The sequence below is a fragment of the Hemicordylus capensis genome, chromosome 6, assembly GCF_027244095.1.
Source record: "Hemicordylus capensis ecotype Gifberg chromosome 6, rHemCap1.1.pri, whole genome shotgun sequence".
NCBI classification, from domain to species: Eukaryota; Metazoa; Chordata; class Lepidosauria; order Squamata; family Cordylidae; genus Hemicordylus; species Hemicordylus capensis.
Genome location: NC_069662.1, coordinates 32,725,956 through 32,741,755, shown reverse-complemented (window position 1 = coordinate 32,741,755; position 15,800 = coordinate 32,725,956). Strand labels below are relative to the sequence as shown.

At 41.6% G+C, this 15,800-nt stretch overlaps 2 protein-coding genes and 1 pseudogene across 2 annotated transcripts; 2 read left to right on the top strand and 1 right to left on the bottom strand.

Annotated features, from left to right (window-relative positions):
* Positions 1–473: 473 nt before the first annotated feature.
* On the bottom strand, positions 474–1,412 carry LOC128331265 (olfactory receptor 10C1-like). Its single transcript, XM_053264617.1, has one exon. The coding sequence runs from the start codon at positions 1,410–1,412 to the stop codon at positions 474–476; it is 939 nt and encodes a 312-aa protein (XP_053120592.1).
* A 5,558-nt stretch (positions 1,413–6,970) lies between these two features.
* LOC128331264 (olfactory receptor 10A7-like) lies at positions 6,971–7,841 on the top strand (annotated as a pseudogene).
* Positions 7,842–10,519: 2,678 nt separating this feature from the next.
* On the top strand, positions 10,520–11,470 carry LOC128331263 (olfactory receptor 10C1-like). The gene has a single exon (XM_053264615.1). The coding sequence runs from the start codon at positions 10,520–10,522 to the stop codon at positions 11,468–11,470; it is 951 nt and encodes a 316-aa protein (XP_053120590.1).
* The last annotated feature ends 4,330 nt before the right edge of the window (positions 11,471–15,800 follow it).

The window sequence follows — 15,800 nt, the reverse complement described above, 5'->3', positions numbered from 1 at the left end:
AGTTGTGTGTTGGCAACAATTGTAGGAGGAGGATGGAAAAGTGGTCATAAGCTACCTGTGATCTGGGTAGGGACTGAGCAATCAACCAACATCATTTACCCAGCACTGTACAGAAGGTGTAGAAAAAGCACATCTTGCACAATCCTATGCAGTTCGCGGCTAGTACATGATCACTTTCATGTCCTTCCATCTTGATTTTTTAAACACCTGAATGGAGTGCATACAGGAGTGCACACAGATCTATATTTATATATCATATCTATATCTTTTGTTTATATATAATGTGGTAGCCTACCTATAATATCAAAGCCCCACACTTTTTCAAACCATTTATTAACATTAGATATTAATCTCTAACATTGTGAATCAAGAATTCATTCAGAGGTTACTAAATATAAGGTAAGCTATTTCTCTTTCTCCAGAGTTAATTCTGCAGTGTAATTTAACAGAAACAGTACTTTTGAATGAAGCTTTTATCCTTTTGACCTAAGGAAGATTTTAGTACCCAATTTCCACAGAGCTCCTTTCACCTCTTTGTTCCTGAGAGTATATATTATTGGGTTCAGTATTGGTGTAATGACAGAATAGGTCAGAGAGAGCCATTTGTCAGTATCCAATGAGTAACTTGCCTTAGGCCTTGTATAACTGAAGAGGCCTACACCATAAAACAATGTTACTACAATGAGGTGAGAGGAACAAGTGGAGAAAGTCTTCCTCCTGCTTTTGGCAGACTTCATCCTCATGATGGTGGTGATGATAGAGACATAAGACACCAGGATAAGAGTGACAGGCACCATCAGCACGATACCAGAAAACACAATGATTTGGACTTCATTCCAATACGTGTTGCCACAAACAAGCATGAGCAACGGCTGGATCTCACAAAAGAAATGGTTAATTACGTTGAACTTACAAAAAGGCAGGTTGAAGATGTATGTGGTATGACCAGTAGCTACTAGAGTTCCAACAATCCAAGATACCACAGAGAGCTGGGTACAAACTCTTTTGTTCATAATGATTGTATATCGCAATGGGATGCAAATGGCCACATAGCGGTCGTATGACATGACACAGAGAAGAATACACTCAGTGACACCAAACATAAAAAAGAAATATAGCTGTGCTGCACAACCAATGAAGGAGATTCTGCTTTCTTCCAAGTGGAGATTTGCTAACATGTTTGGTATGGTAACTGTGGTGAAGCACAGTTCCAAGAAAGACAAGTTCCTTAAGAAGAAATACATGGGTGTGTCAAGGGCAGCCTCAACAGTGATGAGCACAATAATGGTGATATTACCAAGTACTGTGAAGAAGTAGAGGCATGAGAACAATACAAAGAGAAACATCTTCATTTCTGGGAGTTTTGAAAACCCCAGTATAATGAATTCAGTAACAAATGTTTTGTTTTCCATAGCTTATCTTCCAGCACATTTCTTCCTGAGGGGGGAAAAAACATATTATCAATTTTTTTGCTAAAAACAAACACATCAGTTCTCATGTATCATGTTTTTCTGTGCATCTTGTCAGTGGAACTCGTGCACTGGAAGCTATTATTCTGGGAATGATTCCTAGGCTTTTCTATTCATGTATCCCAGTATTCATTTATCCCAGCATCACACCATGACCATCTCATTCTTTTTTTCCTCACTGCTTACCAAAACAGTGAAATTCTGACATAGCCACATACTCTACAATTCAAGCAAAGATATGGAAGTCATTCACACAACCAAAAAGTGTGTTCTACCCAGGTTTGGGATCTGTATGTGCTCCCAATTTTCAGTTGTGTGGAAGGAAGATAAGAGGAAAACCTGGGTAGAAGTAATGGTGTTGAAGCAAAGTAATAGATTTCCCTCCTACCTTGCTTTCACACAATCCCTTCTACCCAGGTTATCCTCTTAGCTTGCTCCCTTAACCTCAGCTACAAGCCAGGCTTAGGAGGAGTGAGGTTAGGCTGGGTGGAAGTGGGGACCTCCCCGGTTTGTTGAGCAATGTGAAAGGCAGCCCCAATGGTCTTGCGAGACAGAATTGCGAGACAATGAGGTTGTTCACACAAACCGCGTGCAAGTGGGCTAATGCATTTGAGTCCACATTTGTGCAGTTGTGAGAACCACTGGGCTCACAGGTGAGACTGGTGGATCTCTGGTGGCTAGCCTGCCTAAAAAACCCTCCCTCTAAATGAGGTTAATGGAGCAAGTGCTCTGTTAACCTTGTGCCATGGTTGCCTGCAGCCATGGCTGACACACTTGGGGTGGAGGGGAGGGGGACCCCAGGAAGGCACCGCGCACTTGAGAGGTGCCTTCCTGGGGTTCGGGGGGGCTGAGGCACCGCATGGTAGCACTCCCCTGTGCAGGAGTGCCCGACCAAAGCCTCCGCTCATCTGGATGGCCAATCCAGCTGTTCAGCAACAAACAACTGTTTGTGTTCAGGGAGAGTGGGCTAAGCCAACACTAATCGTGTGAAGCGCCTCAATGACTGTAAAGACTGAGGCTATTCTCACACACAGTGGAAACCAGCTCCCAGTGGCAGCACAGCGACAAACCCTCTTGGGTAGCCCGGTGCTTAACCCGGGTTTCAGGTACAAGAGCACCTGAAAAGTTGGTTAGAGGATCGTGTGTCATTGCAGTAGTCCCCCCCCCACACACACACACACTGGGCAATTACAAGCCTCCCGGCATTGGAGGGGCTCCCTAAAAGTTATTGCTTACTCATGTAGTGCCTTATGGGACTTCTGGGGGCTGGGAGGCCCACCAACGCCGCCACCCAAACCGGCTCCTTAACAGTAATCGTCTGGGCAGCTGATTGGGCTGCTTGCTTGTCTGTGGGGAGAGCGAGTCAAACTGTGTGTAGAGCCTTACTTTCTGGGCGGTTGAATAACTGCCCTGTTATGCAAGACCATCAAGGCTACTTGTCACATTGCACAGCAATCCCAAAGGGTCCTTAATTCTGGTATTCCACTTCACAGAATGTTTGCCACTCTGTTTAGGAAGGCAGAAACAGGATGGTGTGAGCTGGCCTTTCTCCTATGCAATTCCAGATGTTACTAATGAAATATTTATTCTTAGTGTCTCTGCAAGAATATTGCAACGAGTATTGCGTAATGCAATGAGTAATATTGTAATGTGCTTTATGTGGGGCTGCCTTTGTACATAGGATGGAAACTGCAGTTTTTACAGCCAGGTAGGTATCTGGGACAACCCAAGGAGATCCTATTATTCCTAATTTAAAAGCATTACACTGGTTGCCCATACATTTCCAAGGAAAATATAAAGTGCTAAAAAACCCTAAATAGCTTGGACCCATAGTATTTAAAAGAACACCTTCTCCTTCAGGGCATCCACCACTCATTAAGATCATTGGGAGAGGTCCGCCTGTGGCTGCCCCCAACTCATCTAGGTGGTGACTTGGGGCTGGGCCGTTTTTATAGCTGCCCCAAGATTTTGGAATGAATCCCTGTTGTAAGAGCTTCCCCATCTCTAGCAGATTTTAAAAGAGCACTCAATATACATTTATTTCATCAAGCCTTTGATCAGCTGTAAGTTGGTTTTTATTGTTGTTCTGCTGTTTTAAATCATTTAATTTTTTAAAAATGGTTAATTTTGTTTTAATTCTGCTTTGATAGTTTGCTTGTAAACTATCACGAGACATCGGTATGTGGCAGTATAGAAGCTTGCATGCAGAAGGATCTAAGTTCCCTCCCTGGCATCTCCAAGATAGGGCTGAGAGAGACTCCTGCCTGCAACCTTGGAGAAGCCACTACCAGTCTGTGTAGACAACACTGAACTAGATGGACCAATACTACCGTACTATAGTGCTTCAAAGTTTGTATGAGCTGGTCATGGTCCAAACCTGAAGGCAATACTCAACTGCTGTTTTACTTCTCCGCCCATAATACACAGGCACACAAGTGCCTATGTAATCATTGCTCTGAGTAGGAACAGGACTACATTTAGTTGGGGACACATTCCATATAAAAGGTGATGAGTAGATGTTTCTAAAAAAAGAAACCATGTTTGTTACAAACTGGATCCCCATCTTAAATTTTAATTTGTGGATATTGGCGCTTTTTAATATGTTGTTCTGAGTATGTACATTCGTAAGAGGCATGTTCATGAACTTTGGCAGAGAAGAAATGCCTTGGAGTCTCATCATCTTATAGACAACCTAGGAAGAAAATAAAGCTTACCAGTATTCAAGGCAGGAAAATATCACTTCATCCTTTTCTCTCTATATCTTTGTAGCCTTTGATTCATAAGTAGAGCTAAAGTACTTGTTGACATCATTAGTAACTCAGGGGATGATGCAGCCCTCCCTATGTAACAATGTTGATCTGTTTAGCCTTAATCAATTAGTCACTGCTCTATCTATAGCTTAATGGCAGAATAGGCACTGACATTTACAAAGTGATGAGATATAATTTGTCTCTGTGTGGTTTCTACCAGTTTGGCTCCAGTAGTAAAGCTAATTATTCTGCTTGTGTAAATCGGCAGTTATCTTCATTTAGAATCTGTGCACTAGGAAAAAAAAAAGCACTTGCTTTTTTCTGATTCAAGGACTCATGACCTGAACTGTATGTACTTATTACATTTCCTTATCCTGAAGACATCTTGGATTTTGCCTGGATACCTATATATACAACTTATCAGTTCTCTACTTTTCTTTTTTCTTTTGTATATTTGTTGGTCCTGTATGTTGTATTTCTACTTTGAATTGTGTCATTTAATTTTTGTATGTGTTATAAGATGTTTTCATTGTGGTTTGACCACAATTGGATAAGGCATTGGTTTACCATCGTTTTGGCGACACGCCTATCTTGAGTGTCCACATTTGGCCAGGTGGCTTTGGCAATTTAATAAAGGCAATCTTTGTTACATATTCTATATCAGTTTGATTGTTTTTAAGTGTGTTGAGAGTTTGTTTATTCATTTTTTGTTCATGGGTTGTTGTTTTTTTGCTCTCCTTTTCTTTATTCCATGAACCCCATTTTGACTTATTGACTTTCAGCAGATCATGTGAGCCCACCTAGAGTTTGGATCCTGCCCTTTGACTGTATTGAGAACCAGGGGCAATCTCACAAGCAATCCATTCAAAAGATTCTGGGATAAGACAGCTTCAGGTGATCATGTGCACACTCATTGGATCATCTTGCTCAGCACTGCCTATGCTGACTGGTAGCAGCTCTCCAGAGTCTGAGACGGGGGTCTTTCACTGCCCTACCTGGTAATGCTAAGAACTGAACCTGAGACCTTCGACATGAGATACACATGTTTTGCCACTGAGTGATGGCCCCTCACAACATCACAGCCTCAGTGACTATTCAAGGCTGCAGGAGAGGATCTGTGCATGCCTCACTGAATAATTTTGAAAGCCGAGTTGACCAATTCCATCCAATTCTGAGCATTGCAAACAAGTTATCTGAATCTGTCATTATAAGCAAAGGTGATGTCATTCAAAAGACAAACTGCTGCTTTGGGGATACGATTCAGAAGTCCTGTTTGCTACGAGCACAACTAAGTCAGAATAGGGAAAGCACAGAAGTCCTTTTGAGTTGTTAACCAAATGTGCAGGGGGAGAGGAGGAGGATTTTGCCCAGCCTCCTGAGGGCAGCTCAGTCATGAGGCAAGGGGGATGGCTCTATTCCACCCAGCATATTGTACCCTTGGTACCTACTGTATTACTGGAATATTTCTTAATATATTGTGAGAGGTGTGTGAGTCCAGTACAAACCCCAGTTTGACTCGAACTGGGTTGGTTTGACTGGTTTGGTTTCAAACCGGACCAAATCAATTTGGACTGGTTTGGGTTTCTACTCATAAAAGAGAATCCGGTGGGGATTGCCTATTACGAGTAAAGGGCCAGGGGCAAGAAGTGAGTCAGGGGCTCTTAGCTTAAGCAGCGGCAACAGCAGGAGTGGAGGCAGCAGTGGTTCCCCGCCCACTCCCACCACTCTCCTCCAGAGTAGCCCAAGCCGGCTGTGGCCTGGTTCAGGCCTTCTCTGGCCCAGTTCAGGCCTCCGCACATGCATAGAGGCCATTTTAGTGAGGTCACTAAAGTGAGGTTATTTAAGGTACCTCATTAAAATGGCCTCCATGTGTCCACGGAGGCCTGAACCTAAAGTGAGGCCATCTTAGTGACCTCACTGAAATGGCCTTTGTGCATGTGGAGAAGAACCAAACTGGGCTGCAGATGGCACGGGCTACTCTGGAGGAAGCTGGCAGGGATGAGGTGGGACCTGCTGCTGCTTAAAATAAGTACCCCGACTTCTCTCATACCCCATTTATTGGTAGTGAAGTCATTCTGGCCCTTTTCAAATTCCAGATAATCCCAATGTGACATAAAGAGTACAAAGTGCTAAGCACCTACCATATTTGCATTAATTGGTCCTCTTATGGCCAAGAGACTAGAAAGGAATTTTATTCCTATTAGGTCTCCTGTGTGGCATCATAAAAATCAGGGCTAATGCTAATGCTGCTACCAGTGGAACTACAAAAGAAGTGCAGGAGCAAAATGGATATGTTACCGCTATATGCCACCTTTCTTCCATCTTGGCAGCATACATGGATTCCCAGGCAGTAACCTTTCCATGCACTGACAGGTTTTAGACCTACTTAGCTTTAGCAAAGTTACCATATCATGTGTTCTCAGACCATGCCATGGACTTGGGCGAAAAAAATCATTTGGAGTCACTGTGAGGAACTCAGATATCATTCAACTTCTGCTGAATAGCAGTAAATGCACCAACCTGCCTGACAAGATGTGAGCCTATTAGAACATAAGAACAGCCCTGTTGGATCCAGCCCAATGGCCTTCTAGTAGAGCATCCTGCTTCACACCATGGCCCGCCAGATACCTCAGAGAAGCCCACAGGCAAGAGGTGATGGCCTGTGCTCTCTCCCACTGATGCTCTCCTGCAATTATTCTTGAATAAACTTTTTTTTCTAACAGACTGCAAGCATATTCTCCATTTGTATGGATGGATTCATTCACAGACAAACATCATGGAAATAATTCTACAGCTATTGTTGAGTTCGTACTTCTGGGCTTTGCTAAATCTCCAAAGCTGCAGACTTTGTTCTTTGCTCTTTTGCTGTTGCTCTACATAATCACTTTGCTTGTCAATATCCTGATAGTCAAAGTTGTTCCAGGGTTTAACACTCCCATTTATTACTTTCTTATGCATTTAGCTTTCTTGGATGTCTGCTATATGTCAGTAACCATCCCCAAGATGCTGGAGAACTTGCTAGTGGATTCAAAAGTAATTTCAGTTATGGGATGTGCAATGCAGATGTTCTTCTTGTTTTTTTGCCATTGCAGAATGTTTCCTCTTGGCTGTAATGCCATTTGACCGGTATGTTGCAATATGTCATCCTTTGTGCTACGCAATTTTTATGAGCAAAAGTCTCTCTCCCATATTAGTGGGTAGCACGTACTTATGTGGGACGTCAGTCGGCCATACCATTGGCACATTTAATCTGCCATTTTGTGGAGTAGTCATCAACCACTTCTTCTGTGAGATACAGCCACTGCTGGAAGTGGTCTGTGGAGACACCTTCCTCAATGAAGTCCGAGTAATTGCAGTGGCTATGCTGGCTCTCATGATGCCATTCTTGCTAATCATTCTCTCTTAGATTGGCATTCTTTCCACAATTCTTGCAATGCTTTCCTCAGAAAGTAGGTATAAAGCATTTTCCACCTGTTCCTCTCATTTAGTGGTAGTTACCTTGTTTTATGGTACAGTTAGCTGCATTTACTTAAAGCCAAAATCCAGTTTCAATCCACCAGTGGACAAGGTGTTATCCCTTTCTTATACTGTTGTGACTCCTTTATTAAATCCAATTATCTAGTCTCAGAAACAAAGAAATCAAAGGTGGCTTGAATAGTGTTCACATAAATGCCAAGATAACAAAATGCTAACAAGTCCAAAAAGGTTTTGGGAAATGGGAGATTAACCCACTACCATACAGTACACCAATATATCATATTGTTTTCCACAGCAAAGTAAAAAATAGACCTGGACAGCTTGTGACCCATCTGTTAACTTGTGACCCATCAAGTTAACTAGAGCCCAACACCTCTATGTCACCAGTCAAGTTACTGTCAGTCTCAAGGAGGCAACAAAACAGAATGTTTGATGAGCTGCTGATGGGGCATCATACATGGTCTATAGACTCATTTGGTTTGGTTTTTCACAAGCTGTGTGGATCTCTTCTATGAATTAGTACACTTGGGTGGATGAGCATTAGCTGAAGATTAGATCAAACTGTGGTATAGGGGTTTATGAGAATGTGAGGAGTTCATGAGATCATCTAACAGCCTGAGACAATGTTTTATTAATCTTATGTAATTCCTTTTTAAAAAATATTGCAAACCACTTTGGGTGTCTTTGTCAAGGCAGAAATTTGGTATATAAAAATACAATAAATAAACAGACAGACAAATATATAAATAAATAAATAAATATCCACTACACCAGGGCAGGACAACTTCAGCTCTTCAACTGTTGTTGGACTACAATACCCATTAACCCCAGGGAGCAATAGTCAGAGGTGATGGGAGATGTAGTCCAACAACAGCTGGAGGGTCAAAGTTGTGCACTGCAGCTCAGAACTACACAAATAACCCATAGTGTGAACCAGATCCAGTTATTATCCCGACATTTTCTGAGGGGGAAAGATCAGGAGAACTGGAAGATCAGGAGACCCAGCAAATATTCAGATGGAGGGTCCACAACACAACTGGGTTATCAGCATGGTGAAGGGAGTTGCTCATGATACTTCTTTGCAGCACAGCTCCTGCTGAATGTATTTACAAGGAGAAATGGTTGTTGACATAGCCACAAACCAAGGAACCCTTACCAATCATTCAGGCTAAGATTTAAATCCCATGAGAGCCTAAGACACATTGCATTAATTAGTCTTTTTGTGCATAAATAGTTCCTCTTCTAGCCAAGATGTGGAAAGCTGATTTCAAAACTCTGCTCTCATAGGGCATCCTTGGTATGTATCTATCATACAAACAGGTGCACAAAGAATAGGAAGCAAGTTTCTCTTTCATTCCATCTTACTCTGCAGCATGGTGGCTCAGATTTGTAGGGTATCACAGCATTCGGTGCCATACAAGCATACCAAAGAATCATCAAACTAGCATGTTTCATAAAAATATTCATGGAGGTAATTGTAAATATGATCTAATCTGTTTGACTAAACATGTTTTGGGAGGGGGGATGTTTTTTGGACATCCAGTGATGAAGGAATATTGAGCTAATGCTTACGTGTCTATTTGCCAGATTGATTTGCTTCCTTACTTCCAGCTATTGTGGGAAGATTATAGGAACAATAAAGACATTATTGGATTTTTTTAATTGAGGTTTTTTTTAAAGAAACCATGAAGATTTCTCTCTTATTTTCTACTATGTTGAATTTTTTCTCTTCTCCTGTTATGGCATCACCATGTATTTCTCCCTGCTTATCTAAATCTATATAAACATCAAAAACCAGTTGAAGTAGGTGCTTAAAATTTTCACTCATGCTTTAAAACACATAGAAATTGCAAGTTAAGACGTTTACCCTAACTTCCACAACATGTAAGTAGCAAATATGTTTTGTATGTTTTCATGTAAGTTTATAAATTCCTGGCTTTCCAGATTAGGATCCATGCACCCATACTTTGTCATGGTCTTTCAGTTAGACCATTGGGCTAGGGAGAGATGTGTCCTTCAACTATGAATTCTATAGATACAGTTTCTAAAATCACTTGCTAGAGATGCCCCCATTGAATTTCTGCCTGGTATATTTCTATAAGTAAGGCACAATGCTTCCCCCAGATGCCACCTACTATAGTAAAGGTACAGGCAGAAATTCAGCAGGTCCACAATCCATGCATGATCACTTCCTACGGTTACACCTGGTGGAATTTTGTGGGACGATGTATATGCAGATTGCGAACCAGCTCATAAAATCCAAAAATGCACAATTTCTGACCTACCGAACCAAATGTGGCCTGTCATGTGCTGTGGCTTGCCAGGTGCTTGATGCAGCCACTCTCCCTTTTGCAGTCCCAGGCGGGAAATAGGTCTATAGAGGTATAAAGGAGTTTGCTGAATTTTGCCAACTGATTTCACCTTCTCTTTACATTCTTCAGAAGTAATTAAATTTTAAATTAAATTTTAAAATTGTATTCCTCTTGTCTTACAGAGTGAAGACTTCCAATTGCAAAGAAAGCGTTTTTTTCTTTACAGAAAAAAGGACTGTGCTGTTCAATAAAAGCAACAGAAATAAGTAAACATAACATCAAGTTGTTCTTTAGAATCCTGATCAGCAGAAAGCATTCTGATCTTTCAGAAAACTAAGTGAAAGAATAAGCAAAGCAAAAGGGGAAAAGGGGATTATATAAGGAACAGAGGGATTCATTAAAACAGAAGGATTCATTAAGAAAGAAAGACATCTAAATGTAAGTATAGGCAGAGAGACAGCTAGGTGTAAGTATAGGCAGTGGTACTGAAGAGTAATATATCAATGGGAAGATGAACAGTCAAGAAAATGTCACAGCAATTTCCTGTTTCATACTGGCGGGGTTTCCAGAGGCTCACAAATTCCGTTTCTTAATATTTTCAGTTTTGCTATCTCTCTACATCATCACCTTAATGACAAATATCCTGATTATCCTGACAGTAAAATCTGATCCTATATTAAATACCCCCATGTACTTCTTTCTTATGCACTTGGCCTACTTGGAGGTTTGCTATATGTCAGTTATCATCCCCAAGCTATTGGAGACTTTGTTGGTAGACTCTGAAGTCATTTCCTTTCTGGAGTGTGCCATACAGATGTTCCTCTTCCTGTTTTTCGGAGTTGCTGAGTGCTTCCTCCTTGCTGCAATGGCATTTGACCGCTATGTTGCCATATGTCACCCTTTGCGCTACATGACGATTATGAGCAGGAGTACTTGTTGGAAAATGGTGACTGGTTCATACATATTTGGCTCTATAGTTGGATTGATCCACACCACTGTCACATTTCAGCTGCCATTTTGTGGTGTGGTCATCAACCACTTCTTCTGTGAAATACAGCCACTATTGGGACTGGTCTGCAATGACACTTTCATAAATGAAGTCCAAGTTATTGGAGTGGCCATGTTGGCTATCATGCTGCCATTCTTCCTGATCATCCTGTCTTACACTGGCATTATCATCACGCTTACTGGGATGTCATCCTTAGGGAGTAGACACAAAGCCTTCTCTACCTGTACATCACATTTAATAGTGGTCATTCTCTTCTATGGGACAGCTGGTTCCATGTATTTAAAACCCAAATCCTGCTACTCTCCATCAGTAGACAAGCTTTTATCCTTTTCCTATACTATTGCAACTCCTCTGTTAAATCCAATTATCTATAGTCTAAAAAACAAAGAAATCCAGGGAGCCTTGAAAAAGCTAAGGAGGAAAATGGTTTTGTTACAAATCAAAAGATGGTGACTAGATGAATCAATAAAATGAGTTTTGTTTTCTTTTTAAAGGGGGGAAATACTTCCCATTCTTGGTTCAAACAGTTGAATCTGAATCATATGCTAGGGTATGATGGAAACTGTGAACAATGGACTTTAAATCTACAATTTCTATTTATCATAATCCAGATTTACAAGAGGTATGTTTCTGATATTGAGACTAACACTCAACGGGGAACAATGTTTCTCTTTGGAGGAAATCCTAAAATTTTCTTCGTATTTCACTTTGGAAAAATCCCAGTCAATGAATTTGTCTAATCCTTTTGTAAATCCCTCCAATGAGTGGCCATTGCTGCAACTTTTAGGAATTAATTTATGTCAACAATCTTGTAAAGACTGCCCTTTTTGCCCACTCTCAGCCTCCTGATGAACACACAGAGGACCCTAAATTCTGCTGTCCACTTGGTCCAGAACATTCATAATTTCATAATCATCATTTTCTTTATCATGCATTCATTTGTTTTGCCTCAACAAACAAGTCATTCTAAGGAGAAGTAATGGAACCTACTTTCTGCTTCTTTTAAATTGATGCCATCTTACCTAGGACCCCCTCCCATGTGTGGTTAATTCTGTTTGAATCTGCCTCTCAACTCATGGCAGACTGGTTTTAAAAAATACCCCTGTTGGGGGTCCTGTATGAACCACTTCTATGTGCTGTGACTTTGGTTTGTATTGGATGGTAAGATGGTAAACATAAAAGTTATTGGATGCGGAGACACACAGTGACATTGTGATCTCATAAGTTTTCTTCCCTTTAGAAAGTAGCAAAAAAAAAAATCTACCTTTATCATCTTTTTCATAAAGAATGTTGTCATTTCTTAGTAGGGTTATGCACTCATCGGAGCATACTCTACTTATCAAATAATTCCTGAGCTATTAGGATTGGGACCATTACTCATTTTATACATGCAGAAGGACTGGTAACGACCTTCATGTGAAATCTTCAAGAGCTGCTGTCTGTTGAAGTAGAAATTACAAGGCTAGGCAGAACCATTATCTGTCTCTGTATAAGGCAGCTTCATATGTGTAAGTCTCCAAGGGGGAGAGGGTGTGTTCCTGGCCTTTCTTGAACCCAGAATCACAGGATGGGAACAAAAGAGGTCAGCTTCAGAGTAGGCCAAGGGAGGAGTTTACTTCATCGCCTCAGCCCTCCTGCATCCAGTCGGGTCCCTTTCCAGGGGAACCTCTGAATCGCATGCTCAGGAGCAGCCCTCATCATCGTCTGCTTGGCTTTTGGTTTTGTTGGAAAACTAATGGGAACAGCTCTTCTTTTTAGGAACTAAATCTGAATCTGTAACTGCAATGGGCCAGTACCTGGTCTATATCATTGCCTTACCTAAACAAACCACCCACAAAAAACAGGCATGTGTAATTTTTTTGGTAGCTGAAATTTAGATCTTTTTGTTCCCAGGAATTAAGTGTATAAGCACTTTTAGAAGTCCAGAAAGGTTTCAGCTTTACCCCCACCCCTTGTTGGGGGGTGGGGTGAGGAATATCAGATTCCTGTGTGCTTTGGTGCCTCTGAGGCTTCAGGTGGGGTCATATATGTTGTTCTTAGTTTGGGGGAAAACAGGATTGGGCCCATAAAAGACTTCCACACAGTCTTTTAGGGAGTGCTGAGGGCAACTTACAGCCTCTTATCTATCTTGGTTGTACATATTCCTATAAACTCCTATTAGCCAGTTGCTCAGATAGCAGCCTTAAGTCAAAGGCCTAATTCTGTAAACCTTTTTACAGCTTCTTTCAAACCTGAAGCTAAAACCTTGAATACATTATAGAATTCATTAATAATTCTAATGGACTAGCAGAATGGCAGGTGCACATTATGGTTTGCTTTTTTGTTTTCATTTCTCATTGCAGAATTATTTGGCAGTGTACATAATCTGTAAACTTGCATCAAGTTGATGAATAAAGAACAATTTTAAGAAACCTGTCTCTGGAGGGAATTTCCTTTCAGCAGCTTGGAGTGTGGTATCTTCGTTGATGCTGATTTTGGTAAAGAGAAAGAAGGTTCTGCTAAGCCCAACAGGCTCCCAACTGGCTGCTCTGCAGAGGCAGAGATCCTGTATGTGCAGCTTCACAGATGACCACACAAAGGAAATATAAAAATAATTTATATTTATATTTAATATCTGTACTTTTTGTATTTGTGCATTGTTTAAATTATATTGTAAATCGCTTTGGTATTATTTTAATATAAAGTGGTATATAAACCAATCCATCCATCCATCCATCCATCCATCCATCAATCAATCAAATAAACAAGGAAGGAAAACATTTTTTTAAAAAAAGTAAATCATCCCCTTCTGTTCCAAGCCTTTAAAAAAAAAAAAAAAAGGCTGAAAATGCAGGAAAAGAGGAAGCTGGGCGACGAGGCTAAGCAATGGTGGAAATCCTGGAGAATAGCAGCACTGAGGAAGTTGAGTCAGTGGTGGACAATAGGGGCAAAGGCTGATGGATCAGGCAATAGAGCTCTCTCTTCTCCCATACATGAGGCAGCAGAATGGCACCTGCATCCCCATTAAATACCCTGGTGATATATCCCTCCAAAATTCCCCCTCTTGCTGGTCTTTGCCCTCCACCTTTCCAATTCCTTAAAAGGAATTAGGGCAATTGCAAGCAGATCAGCCCCTGGTTTCAGCAGCCAATCTGCAGGCTTGAATGGCGGGAAATTCAAACAGACGTCAGAACTGAAAACGGAAACTGAGGAGAAAGACTTTGCTCCACTGCAAAATGGAGGTCTGAAACGCTTTCTGAAGAACAAAATTTTTGGTTCTGAAATAGAGTCATTTTGATTCGGCTACAAAAATCTTTGTTTTGAATTGCTTCATTTCGGTTTGTATCTGAAATATCCGAAAATTGTTGCCAGAATGTTTCACACATCCCTAGCGCAGTGACATGACAACTGCATATACACACACACACTGGCATAACCCATGATGCTGAACATCCTCCTGGTTCCACCTGGTCAGCAGCACACGGGGGGCCATGGGAACATACACAAACACTAGGTGGTTGTGCCAGTGCGGCACTGTGTATATTTGTTAATGTGTAGATTTGTTAATGTGTAGATTGGTAAATATGTAAATCTGTACTTATGTAGATTTTTGAATGTGTACATAGACTTGTCTTGTGGGGAGGCAACGGGGGTTGGGGAATGTAAAAAATGTGGATTTTTAACATTGTAAATCAGCAAATGTGTAAAAGTGTAAATATTTGAATACGTATAACTAGATGCTGTTTTGTAGAAGTGTTGTGCAGATGTGTGTGTGCATGGATGGAGGTTTTGGTGTGTGTGTGTGTGTGTGTGGTGGAGACTGGAACTGGCTGGCCCAGGTCGGTTTGAGTCTGGACTGGACTCGAACCTCACCAGGACAGTTTGGCCTGGCACCCCCTCGAACCCCCCTGGTTTGGTTCAGTCTTGGGAAGTTTGCGAGTTTTTTCTTTAAAAAATGTTTAAGTCACTTACCCCCTTTGGGGGAGTTCCTTGAGGTGGTGGTGGTGGGGTCCATGGAGGATCCCCCTCCCCCTGTTGGCACCCCTTATTGCCACCAGCAGCCCGTTCAGCCACTTTTTCCATTTTGGATGTCGCCGCGCCTGCACAATTGGCCTCTGCGAAGTCTGGGTCATGCCAGGCCTCACAGAGGCCACTTGCGCAGGTGCTGTGGCATCCAAAATGGCTGCCATGCCTCAGTTTGAAGGCCTGAATGGGCCAAAAAAGCAGCCAAACAAGCCACTGGCGGCAATCAGAGGTGTTTCTCAAGGAATTCTTAAGGAATTCCCCCAAAGGGGATAAGTGACTTAATTTTTTAAAAAACAAAACAAAACAAACCTCACAAACCCTCGAACAGTCGAGGGGTGTTCAGTCCGGGGTCGGACCAAACAGGGAGGTGGTTTGATTTTACCCTGGACCATAAACCAAACTGGCTCAACTTTGAACCTCTTGAATGGCGAACTGGTTTGCACACCCCTAGTGGAAACTGTAGGTTTCTTTCTTTCATGTAGATATTGTTTTGGAAGCTTTGGTTTGTGTAGTTGGTGTGTGTATAGCTGTTCTGTATAGATGTATGTGTGTGTGCTTGTATATAATGTATTTGTGCAATGTGTATATACTATGGCTTTATAGATGGCTGGATGTATATATACTTGCATTTATAATGTATTTGTGCAATATGTATATAGGCTCCCCTTTTCCCATTCCCTCTTCAGTTTAGTTCTAGCACACACACATGCATGCACCAATGCATGCACTGCCAATGATGAGTCAGTGTTCTGGTGCCCACACATGTCTGGACCCTGTG